The sequence below is a fragment of the Phacochoerus africanus genome, chromosome 3 (genome assembly GCF_016906955.1).
Source record: "Phacochoerus africanus isolate WHEZ1 chromosome 3, ROS_Pafr_v1, whole genome shotgun sequence".
Classification (NCBI taxonomy): domain Eukaryota; kingdom Metazoa; phylum Chordata; class Mammalia; order Artiodactyla; family Suidae; genus Phacochoerus; species Phacochoerus africanus.
Window position 1 is genome coordinate 205,388,715 of NC_062546.1, and position 26,541 is coordinate 205,415,255.

The window sequence follows — 26,541 nt, forward strand, 5'->3', positions numbered from 1 at the left end:
GTCCCCCCTGCCCGGGGGAGACCTGCCACCAGCCCATCCCCCCTGCTCCCCTCGGCCCCCAGACTGCTCCATAAAGAGTCGGGACAGAAACTCAGGGAGAGGATGGAGGGGGCAGGGCTGGTCAGCCAGGAGCCACAAGGGCTGACCCTGGCCACGACTCCAGAGCCCAGAGAGCTCTGAGCGGGCCCTGTTCCATCCTGCCATGGAGGGGACACTCCTGCTGTCAGGAACCCCAGCTTCCATCCCCAGGTCATGGATTTGGGTCTAAGAATTTGAGGGTCACCGGATAAACAGGCTCCAGCGGCCACACAGCCCCAGCCGCGGCCACACGGTGCAGGGGGGAGGTCCTACCTCGGGGACCTGCTCGCCGGGAGGCGGCAGCTGCACGGAAGGAATCAGGTCTGCGAGGTGCTGCCCGACCACCGCCTCCGGGGATGCGAACCCATGCAGGTGGGCAAAGAGAGCGTCGCAGGACGTCACGGCTCCCTTGGAGGAAAAGCCAGCCTTGGAAGCGCTGCGATGACCGTCTCTCGCAGGGCAGCTTCAAACCTCCCTGAACCTCGTCTTCAGGTTGAGGGTGGGGTCCTCGGTGCGAGCTCCCCGTCCGAGGCCCGGGGGCCAAAGAGGAGCCTTGCTGGGAAGGCCGCCCTCCTCCCGCAGAGCTCCTGGGGGTTCCCGAGGCTTCTGCAGAGGCCAGCACACGCTGGAGGCCAGCTAAGAGCCGGCCTGCCGCCTGCCACCCGGCCAGCCTTCACTCCCACTGCCTGCGTGTCAGCCCCCAGGCTGAGGGACACACAGGCGACACTGGATGGGAGCGAGAGAGCAGTGCTGGGAGGGTCAGGGCTACAGCCCGCTCTTACAGGGGAGGAGATGGAGCCTCAGGGAGGCTGGGGTCCTTGCCGAGGGCACGCTAGGGCTGGGGGGCCGCCGGGGGCAAACCTTCCAGACCCCGTGCCCTCCTGCTGCCCAAAGGCCCAGGGGAGGACAGAGCTTGCTGAAGCGCTGGCAGAGGTGACGTGTGGCAAAGCCACGTGCCGCTGAGAAACCGATGACAAACTCACATCGCTCTGGAAAGCCACCCAGGCCGAGAGCCTCTCCACGGGCTCCAGCACGACCACGCAGCAGAGGCTGCCCGCCTGCCTCATCCTCTTCATCCACACGGAGACCGGGGTCTTGTCCCCGCCGCGGCTCACGACATCCACCTGCGGGCACAGACCGGCTCAGCCCGGCCAAGGCGCTCGGCGCCCCGACCTCTGCTCGCCTGCCTCAGCCTCGGAAATGAGCCGGAGCATGAATGAGGCTTCCGACACGCAGCCTCACATGTCGGCGGGAAGGTTCCGTCAGAGGAGGAGACGCTTCCACCCTCAGGTTCACAGTGACGTGGGGTGGGGGGGGGTATCGGTCACTCTTCCCAAAGGCAGGACACCGAGGCGACTGAATGTTCGCATTTTCTTCTTCCAGGTGGTCAGCCTCTCGGCCGGGTGATTCTGGGGGTGGCCGACCCTGTCTAAGCCGTTTCGGGGCCTGAGGCCCAGGGCTCAGCATCTACCACGTAGTTCAGCCCGTCAGCATCCTGGCTGGACACACGCGGGGAGGCCCAGAGCTCCCACAAAACCTTGCGGTCCCAGGGCCCCTCTGAGACGGCCAAGCGGGCCGAGCTGGAGACGCACACGGGGCACAAGAGAATCGGGTGGCTCGTCAGAACCGGCGTGCCTGCGGTGCCCCCAGGGCAGGTCCGGCCTCCGCCCTCGTCAAGGAGTGCTGGGCTGACGGCAGCCCCGATTCTGTTTCTCGGAGGCCTCCTGCCCGCCGGCAGCCCAGAGGCCCCCACTCACCACCGTGCCAAACACGACGGCGGCGTGGCCATCGGCCTCCACGTGCTCCTCGCTGAGGGCTTCCACCACATGGGAGTCCGGCTTCAGGAAGAAGCGCGTGAGTTTCTGGCCAATCAGGTCGTGGCTGCTGTACCCCAGGAGCTGGCAGGCTTTGTCATTGGCCACTAGGATCTGAGGGTCACGGGGAGGTGGGGGCACGCGGGTCACAGTGGGCACAGCCCAGAGACCTGTCCTCCCCACTGGGTCCTGCAGTGTCTCAACCGCCGGAAAACAATAACCCCCAGCGGGTGGTGCCGCAGAAGCCATACCTCCTGCCCATGTGACAGTGGTGGCCGTTGGCACATAGACACCCACTATGCAAACACACCGAACTCAAAACACTGCATATCCAGCCCTGTTTCAGCCGAGCCAAGGCTCCAGCCAACACGATGGGGGACCCCCCCTGCTGCAGGCGGAGGCACAGGGAGGTCCCCAAACCCCTATTTCTCGCTACCCTCCGGGTAGCACCAAGTGTCTCCCTAACTGCACCTAAAACACTCAAGCTCCTCTCTTTGAGGTTACAGGTTGGAAGCAAGACCCCAAACTCACACCGGGTCCCAAAGCGCAGCACACACCTCGGTGGTCTTGGCGTTGACAGTGAAAACGGCCTTGTTGGGATTGCACACGGGGGCCGGGAACAGCGGCGCCGACCACCCTGAGGGCAAGCCCCGCAGCAGGGAGCAGCAGGACGCGCTGCCCAGGGGGCTGGCCAGGTCCACCTGCTCCGGGGCGGCCGGGCAGTGCAGTTTGCTCGTGCAAAGGTTTTGGGCAGCCAGTGATGACAGACAGTAGGAGCTCCATCCATCTTCTGGAAAGCAGAGCAAGGGATGCTTTAGCGTTCACGCAGCTAAAACACACAAAGCACACAGCCCTCACCTCTAACTCCTGCAAGGGATCCACAGGTGAAACTGACCCACAGCGCTGACTCGCAGGCTGGGTGTGCATCTGAACCGTGCCCAGGGCCCACCTGGATGACCACCAGGTAGTCGAAGTGCTGAGGGACCCACCCTCTACCCAGGCCTGCCTCCTCCCCTCTCCCTCACCCTGCTCAATGTCCGCTCCATCCTGGAGCTCAAATCCAAACAAGCCACCGTGACTCCTCCCTCCCCTGCCCTCCGAGCCCTCCAGAGAGGGTTCCCAGCTTCCTCAGTTAACGGGACCCCTCCCCCCAACTGTTCTGAGGCTGGAAACCACACAGCCATCTGCCCTGGCCCTCCTGCCCCAAGCAGCCAGCCCAAGCTCAGTTCAACCCACCCTCATGTCTTGGGACGGGTGCTAAGACGCCCACTCTGCCTCTGTCCCCATCTCTCCCTGGCCAAGGCCCCTGGCTGGAACCTGGGCTCCCCAAAGGGGGTGGGCCGCCAGCCTCGCACACTCGCAAGGCCACTCCCCAGCGTTGGCCCCCTGGACACGGCCAGCCCCCCGTCCTCCTCTCCCTCCCTGACACCAGGGCCCACCTCCCTCCCCTTTCCTCCAGCCCCAGCCATCTCTCCACTGTCCTAGCAGGCTTCCCTGGGGGCCGGGGCTGCCCAGCTTCCAGCAGGCACCTGCTGCCTCCCAGGGGCCCCTCCAACGAGGAGCCGCCAGGCAGAGCAACACCGTCCCCCCGACCCCACCCCACCCCACCCCCGGCTAGCTATGGGCCCTGCAGCCATCAGCTGACTCAGAGAAGGAACGAGGGTGGGGGGCAGCGGCACCCCCATTTCTCAGCCCACTCCGGCCTCTCGTCTGCCTCCAGGAGGAAAGCACGAGCCTCAGCACATCCGTCAGCACATTTAGAAGCGAACACACAGGACCGCGTCGGCTTGCTGCAGCCCTGCCAGCAGCGCGGAACCTCAGGCCCGAGCTAGAATCCCGGCCCCGAGCTAGAATCCTGGCCCCGAGCTAGAATCCCGGCCCCGAGCTAGAATCCCGGCCCTGAGCCAGAATCCCGGCCTGGGAACCTGCAGGCCAAAAAGAGAGTTTCACACCCGTGAGTCTCAGCAGCACAAATGCAGCAGGAGGGGGGTCCCACAGGCACCACCCACACGAAGACTCTTCTCGGCAAGAGCAGAGCAAGCAGAGGGAGCCCAGCAGGCCCAGCCTCCCCACGCAACGCGCCTGCTCGCCCCAGCGACACGTGGGGCTGTTACCCGAGAGTGCCATCCTGCTCTGGCAGAGCTTCGACAGCCCATTCCTCCTGCTCAGGTGTCTGCGGGCCGCGGACAGGGACTTGCTGGGCTCAGAGGTGGTCTGCGCAGCCAGGTCCTCCGGGGGTGCCGGCACAGAGAGGCCGCCCGGGCGCCTGCGGTCCTCCTCCAGGGCCGGGGAGCTCCTGTCCTCCATCAGGAGCTGGGGGACAGCTGTCCAGCCGAAAACGAGGCGCACCGATCAGCGTCTGCGACGCAGGAGCAAAGGCAGTTGAGCAACTAACTCCGCTTGAGGCTGAGTTAAGCTCAGCCCGCAAAGACCTCCTGGGTCAAAGCCCTCCTGCCGACCAGAGAAGGGCGGGTGGGGACAAAGAAGGGAAGCGGGGAGCCAGAAGCGTGCGGGATGGAGCCGAGGAGGAGGCGTGGGCTGCAGGTCAGGAAGAAAGCCCCGGAGGCCACAAGGACCCGCTCAGCCTCAGCCTTCCCCAAACCTGGGGGTGAGGCCAGCTGCACCCAGAATCATGCACAGAGCCTCTGACCAAAGATGCCTGGGCTGAGTCTGGAGGGGGCCCCGGCACTGCGGGGCTGTTTTGGTTTCTCACTTTTTACTGTTACACACCTGCGGATTCGCATGCAGACATAAGAAAACCACACAGAAGAGCTCCACGTATTCTTGGCCAAGTCTCCCAACAGTGACGCCTCGCACTAGGACACGGATCCACTGCTGGGAGGCCCAGGCCAGGAGCCTTGGTGGAGGTAGCCAGGGCCATGTGCCCACAGAGGCCCCCCCCCCCGGCTCCAGAGCACCCCAGAGCTCCCGGCCCGCCTCTTGGGCCCACACAGGCTTCTTCCTGTCATCGGTTCTCGCCCACAGACCTGGGGAATGGCCAAGGAGCAGCCCTGGCTCCAATGATGAGAAGGCAGAGGTCAACCAAACTTCCTGGCAGGCGGGGCTGCCCGCCCAGCATGGCACAGACCTGGCGGCTGGCCCTTCCCATGCCAGCCCATTCCAGCACAGAACCCAGCGGAGGCCCGGCTCAACAGTCTGGGCCTGGCTTCAAAGTCGTTTCAAAGACGCATCAGGACAGGAGGACAGTCAGGGCCTTTCACAGTTACCGGTTTGTGGGCCGGACTCGTGATTCTGCATACGCAGCGACAACAAGACAGGGTCTCGGGTACGTTTAGGAGAAAACTATAAAGACTTTCCGTACGGCCTGGGCGAGAGTTCTCTTAAACAAGACACCAAAAGCTCTGGCTATAAGAAAGTTGAAAACACCTGTTCCCAAAAAATACCAGAGAAGATGAAACGTCATAATTTGGAAAAAATACTTGACACGTACATAAGCAGAGAGTTAATATTCAGAAGAGTTTAAAAGGTAAACAATTTCAAATATAAAAAAATTTTAAGACACACACAGCCTAGTAGCAAAATAGAAAAAAGAGAGAGAGAGGCCTGGATTAAGAGGGCAAAGTGGAAGGAAGGATCTGAGCCCCCCTCCACCCAAGGCACCCCAGTTACCCCCACTTACAGAGCAGCCACCTCGGGAAAGACCTGGAACACCTGCCACAACTAAAAACACAAAGAAGGAACCACAACCACGCAGAGGAGGAGGGGCAGAGATTCAGTGCCGTCGGGACCCCACCCCTAGGTCAGGGACCCAAAATTGGGTGGAATTTCACAACAGCAGAGGTTCTCCCCCGGAGCAAGGGGTCCACGTCCCCCATCGGGCTGCCCAGCCTCGGGGTCCTGAACCAGCAAGACAATCCCCCAAGCGTGTTTGGCTTGAAAACCAGCAGGCTTTACGTCCCGCACAACCGGAGGGTGGCAGGAAACGGCGACCCTGCTCTCGTGGCCGTGCACCTCATCTCACACGCTCTGAAATCCAGCACCAAGGCGGTGGTTTCAAAGGAGCCTCGGTCAACCCACTCGATCCTAGAGAGCCTCCTGGAAAGGCAGCTGGGATTCGCCCCCGCTGGGACCCTGGCTGCAACCATTTCTGCGACCTTGCTCCACAGTGCTGACACCAGGGCTGGCAGGCACCATTCTGGTAGCCTCCCCCGGTCTCTAAGCACCCAGGGTTGGGCCCAGCCCACCAATGTGCCCACAGTAACCTCACCAGGCTGGGCCTCCCAGCCACCTGGGCTGGGGCCAGTTCCACATACCAGCAACTCTCGGCCTCGGCTCCACCTCGACGCAAGAGCACACACAGCCCACATAGGGAACAGCCTGAAGCATCTGGCTCTGGGGGCCGCAGAGGAGCGCGCTGCTGAGCCCACAGAACCCCTCCGACAAAAGCCCACTGCCTTTTTGAGGCTGAGGGGCATAACCAAACGACCTCATACAGAGAGATAACCACAGAGATTAGGCAAAATGAGAAGATGGCGGAAAATGTTCCAAATGAAAGAGCAAGAACCAAACTAAGCGAAGACAAGTCATCTAAGCGATAGGAGAGCCCAAGGTAACGATCACAGATGTCAGGAGAACAGGTGAGCGCCGTGAGAACGTCCAGAGTTACAAGGCACACGGAAGAAGCAATGAGAACGAAAGAATACAGCAACTGGAAAATACGCTAGAAGGGATCAACGGCAGGAACTCTCTGGTGGTCTAGCCGGTTAAGGATGCGGCGTTGTCACTGCCCCCGGAATCGGGTTCGACCCCTGACCGGGGAACTTCCGCGTGCGGTGGGCGCGGCCAGAAAGAAAAAAAAAAGGCGCGGGTGAGCAGGTTAAAGACAAAGGCCAGAGAGGTAGCGGGCTCACGCTTTCACCCCGCGCTGCGCGGAAGAGCTCCGTGCCGCGCGTTCTCCCGGGGCCCACCTTCCAGCGGGAACGAGGGCACCCAGCCCCTCCGAGGGCGAGGACAGAGCCGGGGGCGTGTGGCCCCAGGACCTGCCAGGGCGCGGACGGCGGCAAACGGCCGCAAGGCGGCAAGCGGGCCTCCAGCCGGCCGGACCGCTCGGGGCGCGTGCCGGCTCTCAGCGCACGCTGCTCACCGAAGGCCGGAGAGTCACCCGCCGAGTTCGCTTCACCCGCCAAGAAGTAGCCGATCCGCGCCTCCTGCCCCGCCGGCCAATGGCAGGGCGGCCAGCGCCGAACGGCAGTCCCCACGGGCCAACCCCTGGCGCCGGTGGGCGGGACCCAGCGAGCGAGCCGAGACGCGCGCGACAACGGTTGCTAGGGACGCACCGGAGGCCTACGGCGCCTCGGAGGAGCCAAAGGGGCTGCGCCTCCACCTGCGCAGTCCGCGGACGCCGTGCTTCTGGCCTCAGGATTGAGGCGGTGAACAGAGCGGAGCTTGCCTCCCACAGGCGTCGGCCTGAAGGCAGGGCGCGCAAGGCGGCTCCTTCACGGCCCATGCTGCCTGCGGGGCCGGGGACTGACGGCGCTCCAACCCCGCGTGCGGAAGGTCCCGGCTCCGGAACGAGTACAGGCGCACTGAGCTGTGCGTTAACTGGAAGCGGTCCCTTCACACGGGCCAGCTCCGCGCAGCGACGTTGGGACAAAGTCTGCCCATGGTGCAGACGCAGCCACTGAGACCCAGCGGGGCCGGGTCGCACTCGATTGACCCTCACTTTGCAGCCCCACGCAGGGACCCGCCCCTCCGTATCCAGCCACCAGCCCACGAGCGCGGATCGCCTCCCAGACTCCTCCCGCTCGCCTGCAGGCTCAGCTCCATGCGTCCGGCCCCGACTGCACCTGCCTTCTTCCCGCTCCTCGCTTCCAGAGCCTCCCCGGCACTAATCAGCTGCCCGCGGGGAGGTGAGGCTGGCTGCGGGGGGCTGAGGATGGGCGCGGCCTCGCATCCGGACTACAACTCCCATGAGACTCTGGGGCCGCGCAAAGCGCGTGGGACTCCATTGGCTGGGAAAGCTCTGAGCTGGGAGCCCTGATTGGCTGAGGGGCCTGAGGCGACAGATTCCGGAAAGGGGGAGAGCAGCGAACATGGCGGCGGAGCGCGGCACGGGCCAGCAACAGTCACAGGAGATGATGGAGGGTGAGTGGCCTCGCGGGGCGGCGACCGAAGGGCCCAGCGGGTGGGGACGGCGGCCCGTACCAGACTTGCCCGAGAGAAACGGGGCGGCGCGCTTCCGGCCGCGGCTTGGGCCCCGCAGCGCGCGCCGTCTGACATCTGCCAGCCGGCAGGGCGGGGGCGGCCCCGGACCTGGGGACTCCGGGCAGAGGCGTAGCGGGCGGCTGGGGAAGTGCCCAACCCAGAGCCAGGGGCGAGAGGCGGGGCGAGCCGGGCGCGTGGGAGGGGACTGAGGGCGCGGTGGTCCCGCAGCCCCGGCGTCGGCCAGCCCAAGGGAGCCTCCCACCGGATCTCTTGAGCCTGACTCGCGAGCCAGGTCCCCCGGCAGCTGACGATGAAACCGGGCACGGGGCTCCCTGGGACCTGCCCGAGTCAGCGTGGCGGGGCTGGAGGAGGGTCCTCGAAAGCCCGTGGGTTGTGGGGAAGGGGTGACAAGGAGCCAAGAGTCGAGTTTTAGAATCGACAGCTTTCTGTTTCCAAAGCTGTCATAGTTCAAAAAAAACCTACATTTCAACTTTTTTGCTTTGTTGAAAAAAATTGTATGCGTATGATTACCTACACACACTTAACCCCGACCCGGAGAGTCAGCGGTGTCTTTGGGTGCTTACACACGTGCGTCCGCAGCTTTCCGAAGAGCAGCCGCTGTCTCGTGTGTGAGGTGCTAGCTAGGGAAGGAAGGGTGGGGAGCCGAGGGGAAAACAGGAAGGCTTGGCATGCTGGGGGGTGAAGGCTGCACAACCAAGACCCGCTCTTCGCTGAACCTAGAAGGCTAACTGCAAGTCAGCCAGGTTGGGGAGAGGCTGCGGGACAGATCATAGATCCTTTCAGGTGAGGGAGACCGCTTGGATGAGGGCAAGAGGGTGTGAGAGAATGTGACCCCTTTGGAGGAGCGCACTGTCATATTGAGTGGGGGAGGGTGCCAGCGACGCTGGCCAGAGACGGCCCTGGAAGGGGGCACACGTGAAAGGTCATGGACTTTGAGGCGTTTAGATCTTTTGAGGCAAGGAAGCACCGCTTCTCATCCCCCTCTTCCCATCTCCCACCTACCTGGGCTTCCTCTTCACCTGTTCCCTTGTCTTGGTAAATGGCAAATGGCAATCCTAGCAGTTCTCTCTCTCCCGCTCCCACCCATGCGATTAATCACCTCCTTAACGTCTCCAAATGTTCACTACTGCTCCCATTCCTACGGCCCGTACCTTGAGCCCGTCCCAAGTCTCCTTGTGTGCTGATCTGCTGTCCCTTGCCCTGCCCCTCAGGATAGTCCCAAGGTGCACTTTGGCTGCCCTTCATTCGCTAAGCCCCGCCCGCCCCGGGCTCAGCCACACCAGACCATCGTCCAGGAGAACTGGCTGCCCCTTAGCCTTGACCGCAGAGTGCCCTGTGCCTGCTAACAGCTAACCTATTAAATGTCTACACGTGTGTCTTGCACATGTTTCGTGCCTGATAGCAGCTCCGAAATGCAAGGGCTGTACCACCTCCTTCTACAGACAAGGGGACTGAAGCTTGGAGAAGGAAAAAAGACGCCAAAGCCATGTCTGCCGGGCAAGATGCAAACGCAGGAAGAGCCCTGGCCCTCCAGAAATTGTTGGAGTCAAAGATCAGATTTGGGTTTTAGAATCAGAGCATTCTCTAGCAATGGAGAATAGATTAAACAGAGCGAGACAAGCCACCGAGAGACCAGTTGGGAGCCCAGGCCCCAGGTCATGAGCAGCTGATCCAAGGCAGTTGTCAGGGCAGGGAGAAGGGATGGCCTGGGAGGTTCGAGGGCTGGCTTTCGTTAGGACGTGCCTGCAGTCCTTTCCTGGGTGCTGATTTGCTAGGCCCGGCAGGAGAGGCAAAGATGAAACAGAGCTTCCTTCCCCTCAAGGAGCACACCCTCTGTAGCTAAGTTCTTGTTGAAGAGGAGAGAGGACGTCCAGGGTGGGCGAGGAGTCCAGGGAATCTATTAGTGCTCCAGGTCTTCCGAACAGGCATCCGGAAGAGGCTGCAAAGAAAGTTAGGAAAAAGGAAAATTATCTGACAGTCTTGCCAAAGGCTTTTTAGGAGTCCGCCTCATCTAGCCGTTGCCTGATTTATTCATTCACAAAATATTTATTTATCAGCCTTCCGAAACTCTGTGCTGGTATCACGGTGCCCTGACACTCAGCGTCAGTGACCTTCCTGGGGCATTTGCACCTCTGGCTGTCTTCTCCTTTTTCATGGAGCTCCCCCTGCCCACAGTCTGATTTGAGTTAGTCTTGATTTCTTTCAGCACGTGGGCCTGTGAACTGGGCTGGTTTTCTTGGCCAAGTGGATAGTGGAGCGTGGACGAAGGTATGTGGCAGCAGGGTCACAGTGGTGCCCTCTACGTGGCATCTAGGCCAGAAGCGAGCGAAACAGGAGGTGCTTCACGTGTTACCATTAGTGCCTTGAGTCGCAAAGCGCCAGGGCTTTCAGAATGCCTGGCGATTCTCCACGAGTTCCTTGAGGGCAGGAAGAGGTGGTCACTCACCTCCACACCCTGTGGCCTCCCTGCTCCGCCCCCCCCCCCCCCAGGCCCCCAGGTCTCCCCTCCACCGGACACCTCAGAGGGTGCCCGGGACACCCGTGGAGGACACTGAACTCAACAGACGTCTTTGAGCAACGTCTTTGTGATTTGTAACTGGGTATCAGTCTTACATGTTCTTCCAGGAGCCCCTGGAAGCGGGTGTGAGTTCTCATGGCTGTGTGTGGGTTCAGTTGACAGGCGGGTGGAGTCGGAAGAGTCGGGCGACGAAGAAGGGAAGAAGCAGAGCAGCGGGATAGTGGCCGACCTCAGCGAGCACAGCCTGAAGGATGCAGAGGAGCGGGGGCACGAGGACCCGGAAGGTACCAGGCCCAGATAAGAACCTGCAACTCACTCGGGGGAGGGTGTGCGCTCTGTCGCCCAGGATCCGTCCCCAGGAGTGGCACCGGGGGTGGATGTGGCCGACGCTGGAGGCCTCAGTGCCTCAGTGGGCAGGGCAGGCGGCGTGGGTCTAGGAGCTCGTGCCCTCACGGGGCTCCCTGCGCCGGCCGTGTGCCCCTGGCACTTGCAGGCAGGATGAGGTTTTTTCTAATTCCACTGAAGGCAAATAGAACTGCTAATGAGATTGGTACTAGTGTACCACCTGGACCAGAACCGGAACGTTGCTTGATTAACTGTACGTTCGGAAAGCAAGATTGAAAATAAAACATTTTGGCTAACTACTATGCTCTCTCTTCCTACCGTAGTAGCATAAGCTAATGCGACCTTAGAGAAGTCAGTTTTGAGGCCCGCTTCACCATTCTTAGAGGCCTGAGGACCAGCTTCTACGTCGTTTTAGTGGTTAGCAACAAAATGAAGTCAGAGATGAGAAAAATAAGTTCTCAGCCTGTAAAGGTGGTTTTTTTTGCCCTCAACTCAACCATGATCTAAGCCTTTTTGTTTGTTTGCTTACTGAGAAAATCAGTTTACATTGCAGAGTGAAGGAAGCTATAGAAACAAAGTTTTCCAAGACATATCATTAGATAAAAAGCAGGTTTTTTACAAACAGTGTGCATGTTAAAATCTTCTCTTTATTTTTAAAACACTGCCAATCGTATATAGTTTCATCTGCTCACAGAGGAAACACATCAACTCGTTGCGGACTCTCTCTGAGCAGGTTTGAGAAGGTCTTGTACCTTCTGCATTCTCTAAGTTTCTACGGTGTACGGATGTTTAAGGCATTAAAAATCACGCGGGAGTCCCTGTCATTCATGGCTCAGTGGGAATGAACCCAACTAGCATCCGTGAGGACACAGGTTCGATCCCTGGCCTCACTCAGTGGCTTAAGGATGCGGGTTGCTGTGAGCTGTGGTGTAGGTCGCAGACACGGCTCAGGTCTGGCGTTGCTGTGGCTGTGGCCTAAGACGGCACCTGCAGCTCCGCTTCAACCCTCGCCTGGGACCCTCCATATGCCGTGGGTACAGGCCCAAAAAAAATATCATGCAAAACTAATTTTTAAAATAACACTGCTCTGTGCCAGGGAAGATGATTGGTAACTATGGCAACCTAATTTTAAGGCAAAAGGAGATTATCACAAAGGTACCAGTCACATTACTTTGGAACTTCAGAGCTGCTATTCTGGAGGTGGTGTGGGTGGAATGAGTACACGGGATGATGGGAGAAAGCTCTCACCGCTGTCTGACTTAGTCACAGAAAAGCTGAGCCGGGGGAGTGTCACCTGCCCTCGTGTTTTGAACACCGGGCACTGTGGAGGCCAGAAGAGCGGATGGAGCCCTGCTGTGGCCCCCGCCCCCGCCCGGAAGCACAAGCTCACTGCCGCTCCCCCAGGTGCCCCCGGCTGCAAAGCAGAGCCTCTGGGCTTGAACCCTGCTCGTCCAGATCTGGCGGTCTTTGCTCCAGCCTAGCAGCTGGTTAGAGGTAGTCTGGGAATGTGCATTTTGTAAACAACAGGACTTGCTCCTACCTGTACAATTTCAGTCTTAAGTTCAAATAAAACAATTTCAAATGTTTCAACTCTTACCTTTCACCTTCCCTGAGTTATTTTATTTATTTATTTGCCTTTTTTTTTTTAGGGCCACACTTGCGGCATATGCAGGTTCCCAGGCTAGGGGTCTCATCGGAGCTGTAGCCACTGGCCTACACCACAGCCACAGCAACGCCAGATCCGAGCTGCATCTTCGACCTCCACCACAGCTCACGGCAACGCCGGATCTTTACCCCACTGAGCAAGGCCAGGGATCGAACCCGCAACCTCACGGGTCCTAGTCGGATTCGTTTCCGCTGTGCCATGACAGGAACTCCCGAAGTTTTTTTTTTTTTCAAAGATGGATACGTGATAGTGGGGAGGACGGCTGGTAACTTTGCTTTCGAGGTTAAGCTGACCTGTTGAACGTCCTGCCTGGCCGGATGTATTGCAGACAGAACCCTTTAAGCCTTGTGACCACCTGTCCTGGTTTGGAGTGGCCACACCCAGCCTTCGTCGTCGTCGTGCCTCTTTCCTTCGGACTTCCTGAGTTGGCGCCACTGGCTGTGCTGTCTTGGTCGGGGGTGTCATTTGGGCACGGTTTCCTTTTATTTAATTCTGGGGTTGGTTGATGGTCTGTAGCGCTGTGGCCCACCTAGAGCAAAGGACACATCTTCCGAGTAGCTGTCATTGGTCGTTACGGAAAAGGCACAGTGGGAAGGCTGCGCCGCGCCTTCAGCCAGGGACGCCTTTGTCAGGCTGGTCCGGCCGAGGGGTACAGCCCAGCGCTTGAGCCCCCATCCTCCGGGCCCCAGGGCCTGGGGTGCTGGGAGCCCGCCCCAGCAGAAGCAAGCACCGTTTTGCTGTGGGGAAGAGGCGGCCAGAGGAGCCAGGCAGCATGGCATCGTCACCACAGGCCCGAGGAACACGGGAGGGACAGCGGCCACACCCCCGCGGCGGAGGAGGAGGAGCAGCTCCACGAGGCGGGCGGGCCGGGGTCCTCAACAGAAACTCCGCAGAGCGGAAGGAGCCCTGGGGAAAGGTCCTCCAGGCAGGATTCGTGGCCTCAAGCAGACCCCGATGCCAGCGGGTGGGGAGCCCTTAACCCGTTGGCTCCAGTGGGGGCAAGGGAGCGGCCGCTCTCCCAGTCCCACTGTCAGGACGCCCGCTCTCCAGGGCCGGGGCCTCGGCCTCCCAGGCAAGAGAGGTGCTTAAATGAATCAGCGGGGCTCTGTGATCGTGTCTGCCGAGCTGTGCTTCATTTCGTTTGGCTCTTTGCAGAGGGTGTCTGTCGACGCCAGGCCTCTTTTCAGAGTGGTAACGGCACATCCCAGAACATGGGATACGCCCCGCATGATCCGTGTCCAAATGACCCGAGTTATTGCCACAGACTGGAAGGGAGAGACTGGGAGGCAGGCTGCCGCCCGTCACATGGCTCTGGGTGACACCGGGGGGCCTCGGGTGGCTTCCTTCCTGGCCACTGGCTGGCTCACCTGAGGCTCCGTTGCCGCCCCCGCCCCCTCTCTGCCGACAGCTTCAGCCTGCATTTCCTTTCTGGGGAAGTTCTGCGGCCCAGATGGAAGTTTGGAGACCTTGGCCAGTGGCTGAATTCAGGAAACAGAACCTTGGAAGGTGACTGGTGTTGGACAGGGCGCCAGCTCTGCCAGGTCGTCCACATCCACGCCCTCCGCCTGCAGCCTGCTGGCTCCTCCTCTGCCTTCCAGTTGGCTCCGTGCTCCGGGCAGCCCGACTCAGCTCTCCGCCGCGGGCCCACCGCCTCCTGGAGACCAGGGCTCTGAATGGGCCTCTTTTCTTTTCATTTTTTCAGAAGGACAAGAGCCGCCTGTGGATATGGAAACCATTAACCTGGACCGAGACGCGGAGGTAATGCTACCCGATCAGCCCAGCCTCCGGGCGTGGTGACAGCCCTCTGACCGTCAGGGTATCTTTCGCAAAGGTGCCAGATTAGTAAGTGAGGTCCCTAGAAGCCCTCGGAGCCTCCCCTGGTGGCGTCAGCTTCCCTGGGTTCTTACTGGTGTGACCGCCAGTGGTTGGCCTCACCTTTCCATTTAACCCTCGAGGGCCGGGGAGCAGTTGAAGCACCCGTGACTCATGGGTGTCCGATGACGACACTGTTCCTGGCGGGGTCCTGCATCCCCAGCGTCGGAAGAGCACAGGGCATGGACTGTCCGGGGGCGGGGCGGGGGGAGCCAGCCTGCCTCCCCAGCCTGCAGCCGCCACCAGTGGTGACATGATGGGCAGCGTCTCCTCAGAGCCCGGGCAGGGAGGCAGCTCACCTCCCCTGGCGTGGAGGGCCGGTTCCCCCGAGGCCGCTGTGGCGCGTAGCGAAGCCCAAGAGCATCTTGCAGCCCCTCCCGTGTCCCTGTCACCGGCCACCGCAGACCCCATGTGCGCTGACTCTCGTGTCCTCCCCCAGCCCCTCTGTGGCCCCTGCTCCAGGAAGCACATCCTGCTGGCCGCTACGCTAAGCTGGGGTTTTCTTTGTTCCAGGATGTGGATTTGAATCACTACCGCATCGGGAAGATCGAAGGCTTTGAGGTGCTGCGGAAAGTGAAGGTGAGAGGAGCCCCTCCTTCCCCGGGAGGCAATCCTGTGACGCCCCAAAGAGTGACGCCCCAAAGTACGGCCCCCGAAGGCCCCGCGGAAACCAGGACAGAACTGGTTCTGCGCAAGCGACCGTCCTCGTGAAGGTGCCAGGCTGCCCCAGGCACTGCCAGCGGGCACCCCGTGTCCTGAGCGTGGCAGGGTTTCTGGAACAGTCTGGGAGGCGGGGACTCAGACCTGCTGCCGCCGCCTGCTGTGCCTCAGGTCGGGGCCTGCCTGCCGCTGAGCACACACACCAGGCGCTGGTCCTTAACGCACTTGCGCTCAATCTGTGTTTCAAAACTCGGCGCCCGGAGGCTCCTCTGCTGGGAAACCGCAGCACCTCCCCACCGAGTGGGGCTGCCTCCGAGCGCGGGCGGCGTCTGCCCATCCTCTCCGAGAGCAGCACCTTTCCCGCCAAACGGCCTGGTCTGGCCTGGTCTCCGGGCCTCCCTGTTGCTTATGTCACCTGTCCCTTTCTGTCCCCCCAGACTCTCTGTCTTCGTCAGAATTTAATTAAATGCATTGAGAACCTGGAGGCGCTGCAGAGCCTTCGCGAGCTGGACCTTTACGACAACCAGATCCGGAAGATCGAGAACCTGGAGGCGCTGACGGAGCTGGAGTGAGTCAGGGGCCCAGGGCCCTGCGGGGGGTGGTCCGCATACCCTGTGCCCCCTCTCAGCCTCGGGGGCCTGCCCGGCCCTCCGCTCCCTGGATGCGTCGGCTCTCCACTGCCTCAGCTTGAGTCGAGGCTTCCGGCTGGGATGACATGGTTTTTCCCTCAGCACTGTCCTGTGAGCCCAGGCGGCAGGCATCGGGGTCCCTGGAGCCCCCCGGATCTCCCCGCCTTCCTGGGCCCCCACGAGAGTCTGTTGGTTACCACCTGAGTCCGGGGCCTGTGCCCACTGCGAAACCTTTCGCCTGTTCCCAGGATTCTTGATATTTCCTTCAATCTGCTGAGAAGCATCGAAGGGGTCGACAAGTTGACGCGGCTGAAGAAACTCTTCCTGGTGAACAACAAGATAAATAAAATTGAGAACCTAAGCAGCCTACGTCAACTGCAGATGCTGGAGCTGGGATCCAACCGCATCCGGGTAGGTGCGGCGCCCTGGCGGCCGGTCCCTTCGCGAGGGCGGCCCTGCCTCGGCGGGGTGGGTGCAGGGTGCGCTTGGCTGGGTTTTACACGAGAAAAAGCGCCGCCCGGAGGTCAGCGTTGATAAGAAAGCGGCCGGTGCAGGGTCCAGCCTTTCCTCTGCACGCGGACTTCACTCGCCCTCCACCCGCCTCGGGACAGAGCTCGCAGCAAAGCGCCCAGCCGCACTCCGCCCGAGGCTCGTGCTCTGCTTCTGTGCGCGCCGCGCCTGGTTTTCTGCTGAGCCTCTGAGAGCCGAGTGCCAAGCACAGCCAGGGTGGCGGCCGTGACCCTGCCTCACACCGGGGCCGCAGGATGGAGCCGGCTGCTCGCGCACGGTGGCCGTCCTACTCGGACCCCTGTGCGCCCTGGGTCAGGCCCCGGGGCAGCCCTAGCTGATGCCCCAGCGTCTAGATCGGGCTCTGCCTGCCCTCTGAGGGGGACACTGGACAGAGTGGGGCTGCCAGACCTGGGCAGACGGTCCGGGGTCCATAGAAGCAGATGGTCTGCCCGCTGACTCGGAGCCGCTGGGATGGGCCTGGGGAGGCGTCCTGGGGGCTCACAGGACTGTCAGCCCTGCATCTGCCAGCTCCACCGGGAGGGGACCTCTGCCTCTGCCGGCAGAAGGGAGCCCGTTTTAGGGAGCCCCGCGTAGAGGAACGAAACACGTGTCAGCTCAGAGTTATAGAACCGGGGGGGCGTGGGCGGCCCGCAGACTGTCCCCTGGAACCCGAGCTCTGTGAGGGAGCCCAAGGGGGAGTGCGGCCCCCCGCCCCGGTCCTCTCTCCCTCACACTGTCCCTTCACGCCAGGTGACCCTGGGCACCTTCCGTGGTCGGGGTGGGGCGTGCCTCGCCGACACCCAGGGCTGCGGTCCAGGGAGCGCTGTCCCCTCGCCCAGGGCCCTCCCTCCCTGGTGCCTCACTGCGCCCCGTCCTGACTTTCACAGGCAATTGAAAATGTCGACACGTTAACTAACCTGGAGAGTCTGTTTTTGGGGAAAAACAAGATCACAAAACTTCAGAACCTCGACGCACTCACCAACCTGACGGTGCTCAGCATGCAGGTAGGGCCCCCCCTTCCCCCCCGCTGGGCCCGCCGCACCGCCAGGCCCACACCCTTCCCCGGCTCCGTCTCAGAGAGCAGCGCCCGCGCCATCGGCAAGCAGTTCACAGCTGTAGGCGCACATGACACCCGCTGAACTAAAGTTCCCTTCTCGAAGCGTCGCCTTTTCCTAATAAAGGCCCTAGGCAGTTTTTAGCCAAGGGCGCCCTCAGAAGGTTGAGCTGCAGTTCCAGAGCCTTCGAAAGTGTTGGGCTCCACAGTGGAAGTGAGCCTCCCGTGTCCGTGCAGAGGTTGTGCAGCCCGCGTTCGGGGTGGGCAAGCATCTGGAGGTGCAAACAGGTAGCACCAGACCTTGAGGCGGGTACGATGGGTGTTCTGGGGACAGGGCCCCGCCACGTGGGCCCCACGCACCACACGTGCCTGGGCTTCTGAAGACTCTCCCCGCCTTGGCTACACCCACGGCAGGCCACAGTTCCCAGGCCAGGGATCGAACCCACGCCACAGCAGTGACCCAAACCACTGCAGTGACAAGGTCGGATCCTTAACCTACTGAGCCGCAAGAGAACTCCCCTGCAGGCTTCTTTCAGGAGAGGCCACTGTGTGTTAATTTGGGCTCTAACGGGAATTTATTTTCAGAAAGTCTGCGATTTTGACGTTTTTGAATGACTAAATTAAAGGAGGAAGACCTTCCCCAAGTCGACAAAAAAAGTGCACTCTTTGCATAAAAGGCTGTACTCCTTCTGCATGGCGTTTAACCCAGCACAACAGACTCGAAACCTCCATCTCTCTCCCCGCACGCAAGTGCTGTCCGGCCGCTTCAGCGGAACGCACGCCCTGTCGGGCGTCTCCGGGAAAAGCAGCCCTTTTGCCGAAAAGCCACTTTGTTGCCCACGTCCACGCTGCCTGACGCCTGTCGGCTCTCCCTCTTGCAGAGCAACCGGCTGACCAAGATCGAGGGCCTGCAGAGCCTGGTGAACCTGCGGGAGCTCTACCTCAGCCACAACGGCATCGAGGTCATCGAGGGCCTGGACAGCAACGTAAGCTGCGCCGGCCGGGTGGCGGGGCGGGCGGCGGGGCGGCGGCGGGGCCGGGCTGCGCCCCCCCGGGCGGCTCCTGGAGACCTTCCATCCTCGGCTTGGCTTGCGGCCCGGGCGGCCTGTGCCGAGCTGGGCTGCTTGGGGGCAGGTTCGCCCACAGCCCTGGAGGCGTTTGGGGAGATTTTAAAAAGGAACCTCTAGGAGTTCCCGTCGTGGCGCAGTGGTTAACGAGTCCGACTAGGAACCATGAGGTTGCAGGTTTGATCCCTGGCCTCGCTCCATGGGTTAAGGATCTGGCGTTGCCGTGTGCAGACGCGGCTCGGATCCCGCGTTGCTGTGGCTGTGGTGTAGGCCGGCAGCTACAGCTCTGATTCAGCCCCTAGCCTGGGAACCTCCATATGCCGCGGGAGCGGCCCTAGAAATGGCAAAAACACACACACACACAAAGGAACCTCTAGCTGGTCCCAGGTGCCCCTGTAGCTCAGAGGGCCAGCAGCGCCCCTCGGCCCAGAGCTCCCGTTCCACCAGCCCGCGGGTGCCGGGCAGAGAGGGTGGCACGGGCCCTGAGCTCCCAGGGGCCTGCCCCCCTCAGCTGCCCCAGGGCAGCATGTGAGACAAATGAAAACTTCTACTCAGTAAGTTTTACTGCTTTTTTTTGTTCCTGTTTTGTTTAGTTGCCAGCAAATGCAGTCAGACTGGTCACCCCCATCAGAACCTCTCCCCTTAGCCCAGGCCCCTTTGGCCCCGGTGCCGCAGCCCCTGGCCCTGGTCACCGTTAGTAATGTTTCAAAGGGAAAACCACATTCTGATTTCATTTTACCAGCATCTCGTAACATTTTGGGAAATCTAGTAAGTCTGGTCACCTCCCCCCGCTCAGCCAAATGGAGGGTTTGCAGATCGGATGTGTAAACAGGGTGCCCGCTCGGGTGGAGCAGGACGGGAGGTTGAGGCCACGTCTGAGGCGGGACTGTGTCCAGAGGCCGGGGGGCTGGAGCTGGCCAGCGTCCCTTTCAGCGCTACTGCCTCCCGGAGGGCCCGCCAGGGACAGTGAGCGGCCAGATCCCGGGCAGACAGGACGGGGTAAGGCTTTGGAATTGAACCCGCGGGCGTGCTGCGCTGCAGTCCGGCTTCAGCGCCAGCCCGCCTGGGGCCTCTGCCACAAAACAGGCAGGAAAAGCAGCCGTGGCTTTGAAGGCAGTTCTGTCAGTAGCCGTCAGAATCAGATGTGAGTTTTTCCCCCGGGATCTTGATCCAGCCGGAGACCAGACTCTCGCCAGGTCTCTTCCAAGCTTTGTCCCTCAGCTGGACTTACCTGCGTGCCGTGAGACCAGGAAAGAAGGGTCTTTGCTCCCCGTGGCAGGTCCGCCGTCCCGACCCCATGAGTGCCCCGTCCCCCACCGCCCGGCCGCCTCTGCTCTGGCGCGTCCCTCACGCTCGGGGTCACTGTCTGGCAGTGACGGTTGCTGCTGTGGACGTGGTCTCTGCCCTGCTTGCTCTGCCCACCCTGTCCCCTCCTTTTATTTTTTTTTTAAGTAATGCTTACTTTCCTGCTTTCGAACGAGCTTTTAAACCACTGCCCAGCTTCCAGCACAACACGAGATAGTGCTGAGCATGCAGTGGAACCCACGTGCTCAGGGGTTCGGGGCCGGTTCTGGCAGCCGCACGCCCCCTGTGCCCTGTGCTGAGGCCACCTTAGCTCTGCCGGTTCCTGGGCTCGGGTGGAGCAGGGGCAGTGGGCCTGCCTCGCTTCACTACCCACCGTGTCCCTCTCCTACGCCCCTGTTTGTTCAGAAAACCCCCAAACCCCTCAGGTAGGAGCATCCTGGTGCACTGTAGTCACCCCGCCATCTGAGCAGCCACCCCGCGCCGTGGGTGAAAGGGTGCCTCGCCATGGCTGAGCCCAGATTCCGGGGGCGCGCAGCCAGCCCTCGGGGGTTCAGCAGAGCTGCTGGCCACCTGCTGGGGGGTCGTTTTTATTTTATTGAGACTTTTTTTACTTTCTCTTAAAACCTGGGGAATTTGGAATCAGAATCCCAGGAATGTGAAATGGGAGAACGGGAGCCCGACGTCAGAAGTGGGCACGGCGGGGGGCAGGGGGGGCGGCATGTGGCAGCTCCGTTTGGTCTTAGAAAAACTTGCCCGTTGGCTTGACTCGACAGAAAGCAACACGAGCTTTAAAAGCCCTCAGCTTCTACAGTTCTATTCAGCCTTTTCTGTTAAATCTTGAAACCCTGTGAACTTAAACTACTCCCCAGGCTCGGCTGGTGTGTGTTGGAAAGTAGGCATCTGCTGAGGTCTTTGAATGGCAGGTCAGGATGCGCTAAAGACACGGTGGTGTCCCCGAGAGGAAGGGCCAAGCCCCCGACACTGCTCAGCGGGCCGAGCGCCCCTCGCCGCTTCCTGTAAACTCCAGGCCAGCTCCGGGCGTTCCTCTCCCTGCCCCTTCCTCCAGTGGCCTCTTGCTGGGAGGAGGGCCCTTCCGGGAGCCCGTGTGGGGCCTGGGCAGTTCCCTCCCCTCGCCGAGCCCCAGATTTCCCAGCCCTAGATGGAGGAAGAAATACTATGTAAGGGCCACTTGGAATTGTGTGCTTCCTTGTGATAAGCACAGAAGCCACGTGGATACCGTCCTGCCCCCTCCAGAGCCCATCCCCAAGGCCTCCTCCCTCTGCCTTGGGCAGGTGTTTATCTGCTCCCCCCAGGACAGGGCACTTTCCTGGGACCCTTGTGGGCGAGGACCTGTGAGCCTGGGGCTCGGAGTCTGATGGCGCAAATGCCGGGGATGACAAGGGCTCGGGGAGGTGGTTGTGAGGATTCAGGTGTCAGCAAAACCAGTCCGGCCCAGGGGGCGACGTCGCCTCGTTCTGAGAAGCAGCTCCCGCACCGCACTCCCCCCGCCCCACCGCGCGACTCTGAGCTCTGTCCCCAAGGCCCTGTGCACGGCCATGCAGTCATCGCTGAACGGAGGTGATCCAGGCGAAATTTTATTTCCTTGTGTAGAACAAGCTCACCATGTTGGACATTGCGTCGAACAGGATCAAAAAGATTGAAAACGTCAGCCATCTAACCGAGCTGCAGGAATTCTGGGTAAGTGCGGATCTCGCGGGCAGGTGGCACTTCTGCTACGCTGGTCCTTCTGAGTCAGGTGTTTGCGGGAACGGAGGAACTTCGGCCCTGGGGGCCGGGCGTGGAGTGGCATTGCCCACGGGCCCCGGGACTTTGCTCCCGCTGCCGTCTATGGCCTGGCGGCACCCGGGAGCTTATTAAAGATGCAGGATCCTTGGCCTGTCGCACCCCAGGTGCAGACTGAATTGCAACTGGCAAGAAGATTCTGGGTGGCTGCTGAGCATGTGGAAGGGCGAGAAACCCCAGTCTGTGCGCTTGGGCCCTGGGATGGCACGTGCCCGCAGTGCAGGTCCATCCCCTGCACCACGGAAGGGCTGTCGGGGCCTCCGCAGTCAGCCCTGTGGGGGTTTGCCTCGGGTCTGCCTCAGGCGTAGGTGTGGTTCCAGGCGCAGTGTGGCAGAGCCCGCAGAGAGGAACAGGCCGTCGGCAGCCTCAAGGCCGCTCCGACAGGTTTGCGGAGTGACCCCCAAGCCGAGCGTCTGTGTCAGGGCTGCACACGGGTGTTCTGCGGCACCTTAGTTGCCTGTCCCCAGGCCCCGGGGTCATGGCCCCTGCAGGTGCTGCTGCGCCCTCCACCCTGTGACGACCGTGAGCCCGGCGAGCCTTGTCCCTGACGTGCTCAGGCTGCGCCGGGAGTTGTGCCGTGTCTCAGGCGTGGCTCTTCCTTGCCCAGCCATCCTGCTCAGCCTGCTCGCGTCCGCGTGGCTTCCCTACCCCATCTTCGGGTTTCCTTAGAACACAGGAGGCCACTGAGAAGAGGTCCCGGGCCCCCACCCATTCTTTTTGGCTGCACACTCAGCATGTGGAAGAAGTTCCCAGACCAGGGATCACACCTGCACCACAGCAGCGACCCAAGTCACAGCAGTGACAGCACTGAATCCTTAACCCACCGAGTCACCAGGGAACTCCCTTGCCCCTTAGAAATGGCACTCGGTCTTGGATGTTGTCAGGAGTGATGCCAGAGCGAGGCCAGAACCAGCACTCGGAAGGCTGGGGGATTGGAGTTCCCGTGTGTGGCTTAGTGAGCTGAGGACCTGACATTGTCTCTGTAAGGACACACGGGTTCAAGCCCTGGCCTCGCTCAGTGGGTTAAGGATCCGGCGTTGCTGTAAGCTACAGCACAGGCTGGCAGCTACAGCTCCAATTCAGCCCTCGCCCGGGAACTTCCATGTGCCGCAAGTGCAGTCCTAAAAAGACAAAAAACAAGAAAGTCTGGGGGAGATGAGCAGGCCACCGTGAGCCTGTGGGTGCGGTGTTCAGCCCAGCCCTGGAGGAAGGTGCGTGCGGCCTAGGGTAAGCTGGCTGGGCCGGAGCGGAGGGGTTTGGGTCTGAGGAGGCCAGGGACTCCCAGAGAAAAACTAGCCAGCCAGAAAAAGGAGTTCAGCGACAGAGGCCCTGAGGGTGGAAAATTTAGGGAGCAGGTTTGGGAAGCCAGCTGATACCGAAGTAGTGCAAGGCGTGATTCCTTCTGTGTGTCCTGCCAGGGGACAGCGCGTGGGACGTGGGGCAGGGCAGACAGTCCGGCACCCTGGCCCCCGGGAGGCAGGCGGGCTGGCAGTCTCTGGAGGCTGACAGCCTTGACCCTGAGGCTGACAGAGGAAGTCTGATTCTTGGACCCGGCACGGGCAGAGCTAGCAGAGTGCTTCCCGGGTCCAGGCGCTCCCCTGATCTGAGATCAGTTCCCCGCTTCACCGCAGAGGGATCGGATTCTAGGAGGGGAGGCTGCCAAGCAGGAAGCTTCAGACTCTGTCCGGCACGCGTGCCGTGTGGGATCCGTCCTGGGCTGTGAGCTAGCCCGAGGGAGAGACGGGAAACGGGCTCCGCGAAGCTTTCCTGACCCGGAGCCTGTGGGTTTGAGTTCCTGTCTGTGCTGCTGATGTTACTGGAGCCGCGGGTTTGTCCGTCCCTCTCCTCAGGCCGTCAGTTCCTGTTCAGTGTGTTTGGAAGGTTCATGTTCGGTCCACGCGCGCTGAGGACTGTCATGGCCTCTGGGTGGACTGTCCCTTCGTCCTGTGGAGCCTCCTGGTGCGTTACTGTCCCTGCCTCGTCCTGGAGTCCGCCTTCTGTTACCAACAGCCGCTCCCCCGTCTCGCGGTACCGCCGTCTCGGCTGTCTCTCTCCATCCGTTCACACCTTTTTTTTTTTTTTTTGTCTTTTTAGGGCCGCACACACGGCCCATGGAGGTTCCCAGGCTAGGAGTCCAGTCGGAGCTGTAGCCGCCAGCCTACACCACAGCCACAGCAACGCAGGATCTGAGCCGCATCTGCGACCTGCACCACAGCTCACGCACGGCAACAGCAGATCCTTAACCCACGGAGTGAGGCCAGGGATCGAACCCGAGTCCGCGTGGATGCGAGTCGGGTTCGTTTTCTGCTGAGCCACGAGGGGAACTCCCACCTGAAGCATTTTAACATTTTTTTGTTGTGCAGCCTGTTGCAAACCAATTCTTTCAGCTTTGATTTGTCCCCAAAAAACATGTATTTTGCCTGCCTCTTTGAAGGAGCGTACACAGTTTTTGTTTGATGCGGTTTTTCCCCGAGACAGCACCTTGTCCACTGCGCTCTGGTTCGCGTGGCTTATGACCAGAGCTTTGTTCCCTTTGTTCCCTGGGACTGCTTTTTAATGTGTTCTTTTAATCGCTGTTGCTTTTTGCAACTTGAGTGCGATGCTGGTTCTAAGGCTTACTGAGCTGTTTGGATCTGGGAATTGGTAGTTTTTATCAAATGCAGAAAACCCTCTCTGGAAATTATTTCTTCACACATTTTTTCTGCCCTTCCTCCCCAGTTTCCTTCTGCAAATCCCGTTGTGTGTGTTGTCACTGGGCAGCAGGGAGGCTCCGGCCTCCTACCACCCCCACCCCCGACCCCCAGCCGGGGCTTTTGTCTCTCGTGCCTCCACGGGTCCGGTTGCTGTTTCTCTGTCTGCAAAATCAGGATGTCCTGCTTCGCTGTCCACCTGCTGGAATCTCAGATGCCGTGCATCTCAACTCTAAGAAAACGCGGGGCGTGTGTTTTACGGGGTGTCCCTTTCCTCACCGGGGTCACACTTCCTTTCCATCCTTCCCTCACACATTTAGTAATTTTTTGTTCGATGCCGAGCACTGGGATGCTAAATTGTGTCGGGCTTTTGCTGTTCTACTTAAAGTGTGTTTCGTCGGGCTTTTTATGTGGCAGGCAGTCGAGTCACTGCTTGAGGCTTTCGAGGCTCAGGAAAGCCTTCTCAGCATGCAGCTGGGAAGCCTGCCCTGCAGGCCTGTCTGCTCTGCTTGGGGGCTTCGTTCCGTGCTGGGCCCTCGGCCCCCTGGCCCTCGTCGTTCCCCAGCTGCTTGCAGCCAGCAGTCCGGGGACCCCAGGCGGACTCCTGGAGCCTTTACCCTGCCTGGCTTGCTCGTCTCCAGAAATCGCAGCTGCCACCGCCTGCGGTCTACATGCAGCCCCTCACCTCCATGGGGCCCCCACCCTCCCTGTGATCCAGAACGTCCTCAGGCGGGGGCCAGGGTGGGTCCCAGTCCAGCGCCTGGACAGAGCCGTTCCACCCACGCCTGTGCTGGCTCCTCGCCTGCACGGAGGCAGCTCTGCACGTGGGGTCCTCGTGGCCTTCCACCACGTTCTTTGGAAATTGGAAGAACGGGGGGCCGGTCTCTCAGAGCCCCAGCAGAAGGGCCGCGACGTCCGCTTGACGGACAGGTGTGGACCGAGCGGGAGCAGACACCGCGACGGGCGCTCCAACCCAGAGGTCCTCGGTGCCCTCGCCGTGCCGGCGCTCTGAAAAGTGAGAGGGCCCCTGGCTGAGGCCGGTCCCCCCACCACCCATGGGCCTTGGCGGGGCCAGGACGGGGACCTAACCTGCTCTGAGCCCGTCCTGACACCACGCATCTGGGACAGGCGCCGGCCGTGAGGGGTCAGCCCTGGCATTTCCGCCCTGTAGACAGGGCGGGCGGCCCAGGGAGCAGGCCACAGAGGCCACTCGTGGGCAGGCCCCTGGGCATCAGGCGGCGTGGCCTCAGCGTGCTGGCCAGGGTGCAACCGGAGCACTGTCGGGCCTTGGCAGCAGTGATGAGGGTGGGCTGGTGGGGGACACGGGTGGGGCGGGCTGTGATCGCCGTGGCTCCATCTTCGCCCTGCTGCGCAGAACGTGGATCTGCCCTGTCGACGTGCCAGGCTCAGGCTGGACGGGTAGCTCGGATGCTGCCCAAAGGCGGCCAGGCCAGGGCGTGCCAGCAGAGATGGCTGGAAGGCTGCTGGCTGCCAGTCACCCGTCTTCTGAGTGGGGGCCTCCCACCACGTGGGGGGGCTCGGGGCTGTCGTGCTCCGACGGCTCTCCTGACGCACACGTGTCCCCCAGATGAACGACAACCTCCTGGAGAGCTGGAGTGACCTGGACGAGCTCAAGGGCGCCAAGAGCCTCGAGACGGTGTACCTGGAGCGGAACCCCCTGCAGAAGGACCCCCAGTACCGGCGCAAGATCCTGCTGGCGCTGCCCACCGTGCGGCAGATCGACGCCACCTTCGTCCGCTTCTGAGCCTCGCCGCGGCCCCGGCCCCTCCCTCAGAAGAACCTCCTGGCTGCGGTTTTTTAACCCGCCCGTTGCTCCTGAGTCGTCACTGTCGACAGTCACAAACGCAGTGGCAATAAAAAGGCACCGAGTGAAAGGTCCGTGTGTGACACCGCTCCGCTTGCGCCCCGGGACGCCAGCTCTGTCGCCTCCAGCCGCACCGAGCTCCGAGCCAGCGGCCCACGGCCGGGGCGCCCCCCGCGTGGCGAGGGCACGACCCTGTGTTCCCCTGTCTCCGGGGGAGGCCGAGGCCCCGGCGGGCGTCGGGGCGGACGCCAGGGTGTTTGCCCGTCGGCTGAGACTGGCGTCTCAGGCCCGTGGTGCCAGGTTCGTTTTCTGTATGAAGTAACCAAACCGCGGGCAAGGACGTCGGGGCCTGTGTGCCGCGCTCGACCCACCGCGCCCTCCTGAGCAGTGGCTGCACGCCGGGCCTTGCTGACGTCCCTAACCCGAACCCCGCACCCGCACCCGCACCCGCATGCACGCGCACACACACACACACACACACCCCACCGCCCGCAGTGCCGCTGGCGGCCAAGCCCACCT

The 26,541-nt window shown here is 61.4% G+C and overlaps 2 protein-coding genes across 5 annotated transcripts in view; one reads left to right on the forward strand and one right to left on the reverse strand.

Annotated features, from left to right (window-relative positions):
* The window catches only part of PASK (PAS domain containing serine/threonine kinase), a 29,457-nt gene extending 21,659 nt beyond the window's left edge, over positions 1 to 7,798 (reverse strand). For 2 of the 3 annotated variants that reach the window (XM_047773993.1, XM_047773991.1), the window contains exons 1-6: positions 6,821 to 7,016; positions 4,007 to 4,251; positions 2,450 to 2,682; positions 1,836 to 2,006; positions 1,062 to 1,202; positions 352 to 486 (exon numbers count right to left, since the gene is read on the reverse strand). In XM_047773993.1, the coding sequence (XP_047629949.1) occupies positions 352 to 486; positions 1,062 to 1,202; positions 1,836 to 2,006; positions 2,450 to 2,682; positions 4,007 to 4,199 (873 nt within the window). In that variant the 5' untranslated portion in view covers positions 4,200 to 4,251; positions 6,821 to 7,016. Of the gene's footprint in view, positions 1 to 351; positions 487 to 1,061; positions 1,203 to 1,835; positions 2,007 to 2,449; positions 2,683 to 4,006; positions 4,252 to 6,820; positions 7,017 to 7,189 lie in introns of those variants that run through there. The other variant, XM_047773992.1, reaches the window with a different exon arrangement.
* A 60-nt stretch (positions 7,799 to 7,858) lies between these two features.
* PPP1R7 (protein phosphatase 1 regulatory subunit 7) lies at positions 7,859 to 26,092 on the forward strand. Of its 2 annotated transcripts, XM_047773994.1 has the most exons (10): positions 7,859 to 7,997; positions 10,752 to 10,880; positions 14,310 to 14,365; positions 14,993 to 15,058; positions 15,577 to 15,707; positions 16,017 to 16,179; positions 17,166 to 17,282; positions 18,214 to 18,318; positions 21,316 to 21,402; positions 25,786 to 26,092. In XM_047773994.1, exons 1-10 carry the CDS (start codon positions 7,946 to 7,948, stop codon positions 25,960 to 25,962), a joined length of 1,083 nt encoding a protein of 360 aa, XP_047629950.1. In that variant the 5' UTR covers positions 7,859 to 7,945; the 3' UTR covers positions 25,963 to 26,092. The 2 variants fall into 2 exon arrangements, with proteins under 2 accessions (XP_047629950.1, XP_047629952.1); XM_047773996.1 differs by lacking the exon at positions 10,752 to 10,880 and having other exon boundaries at positions 7,912 to 7,997.
* Positions 26,093 to 26,541: the final 449 nt, after the last annotated feature.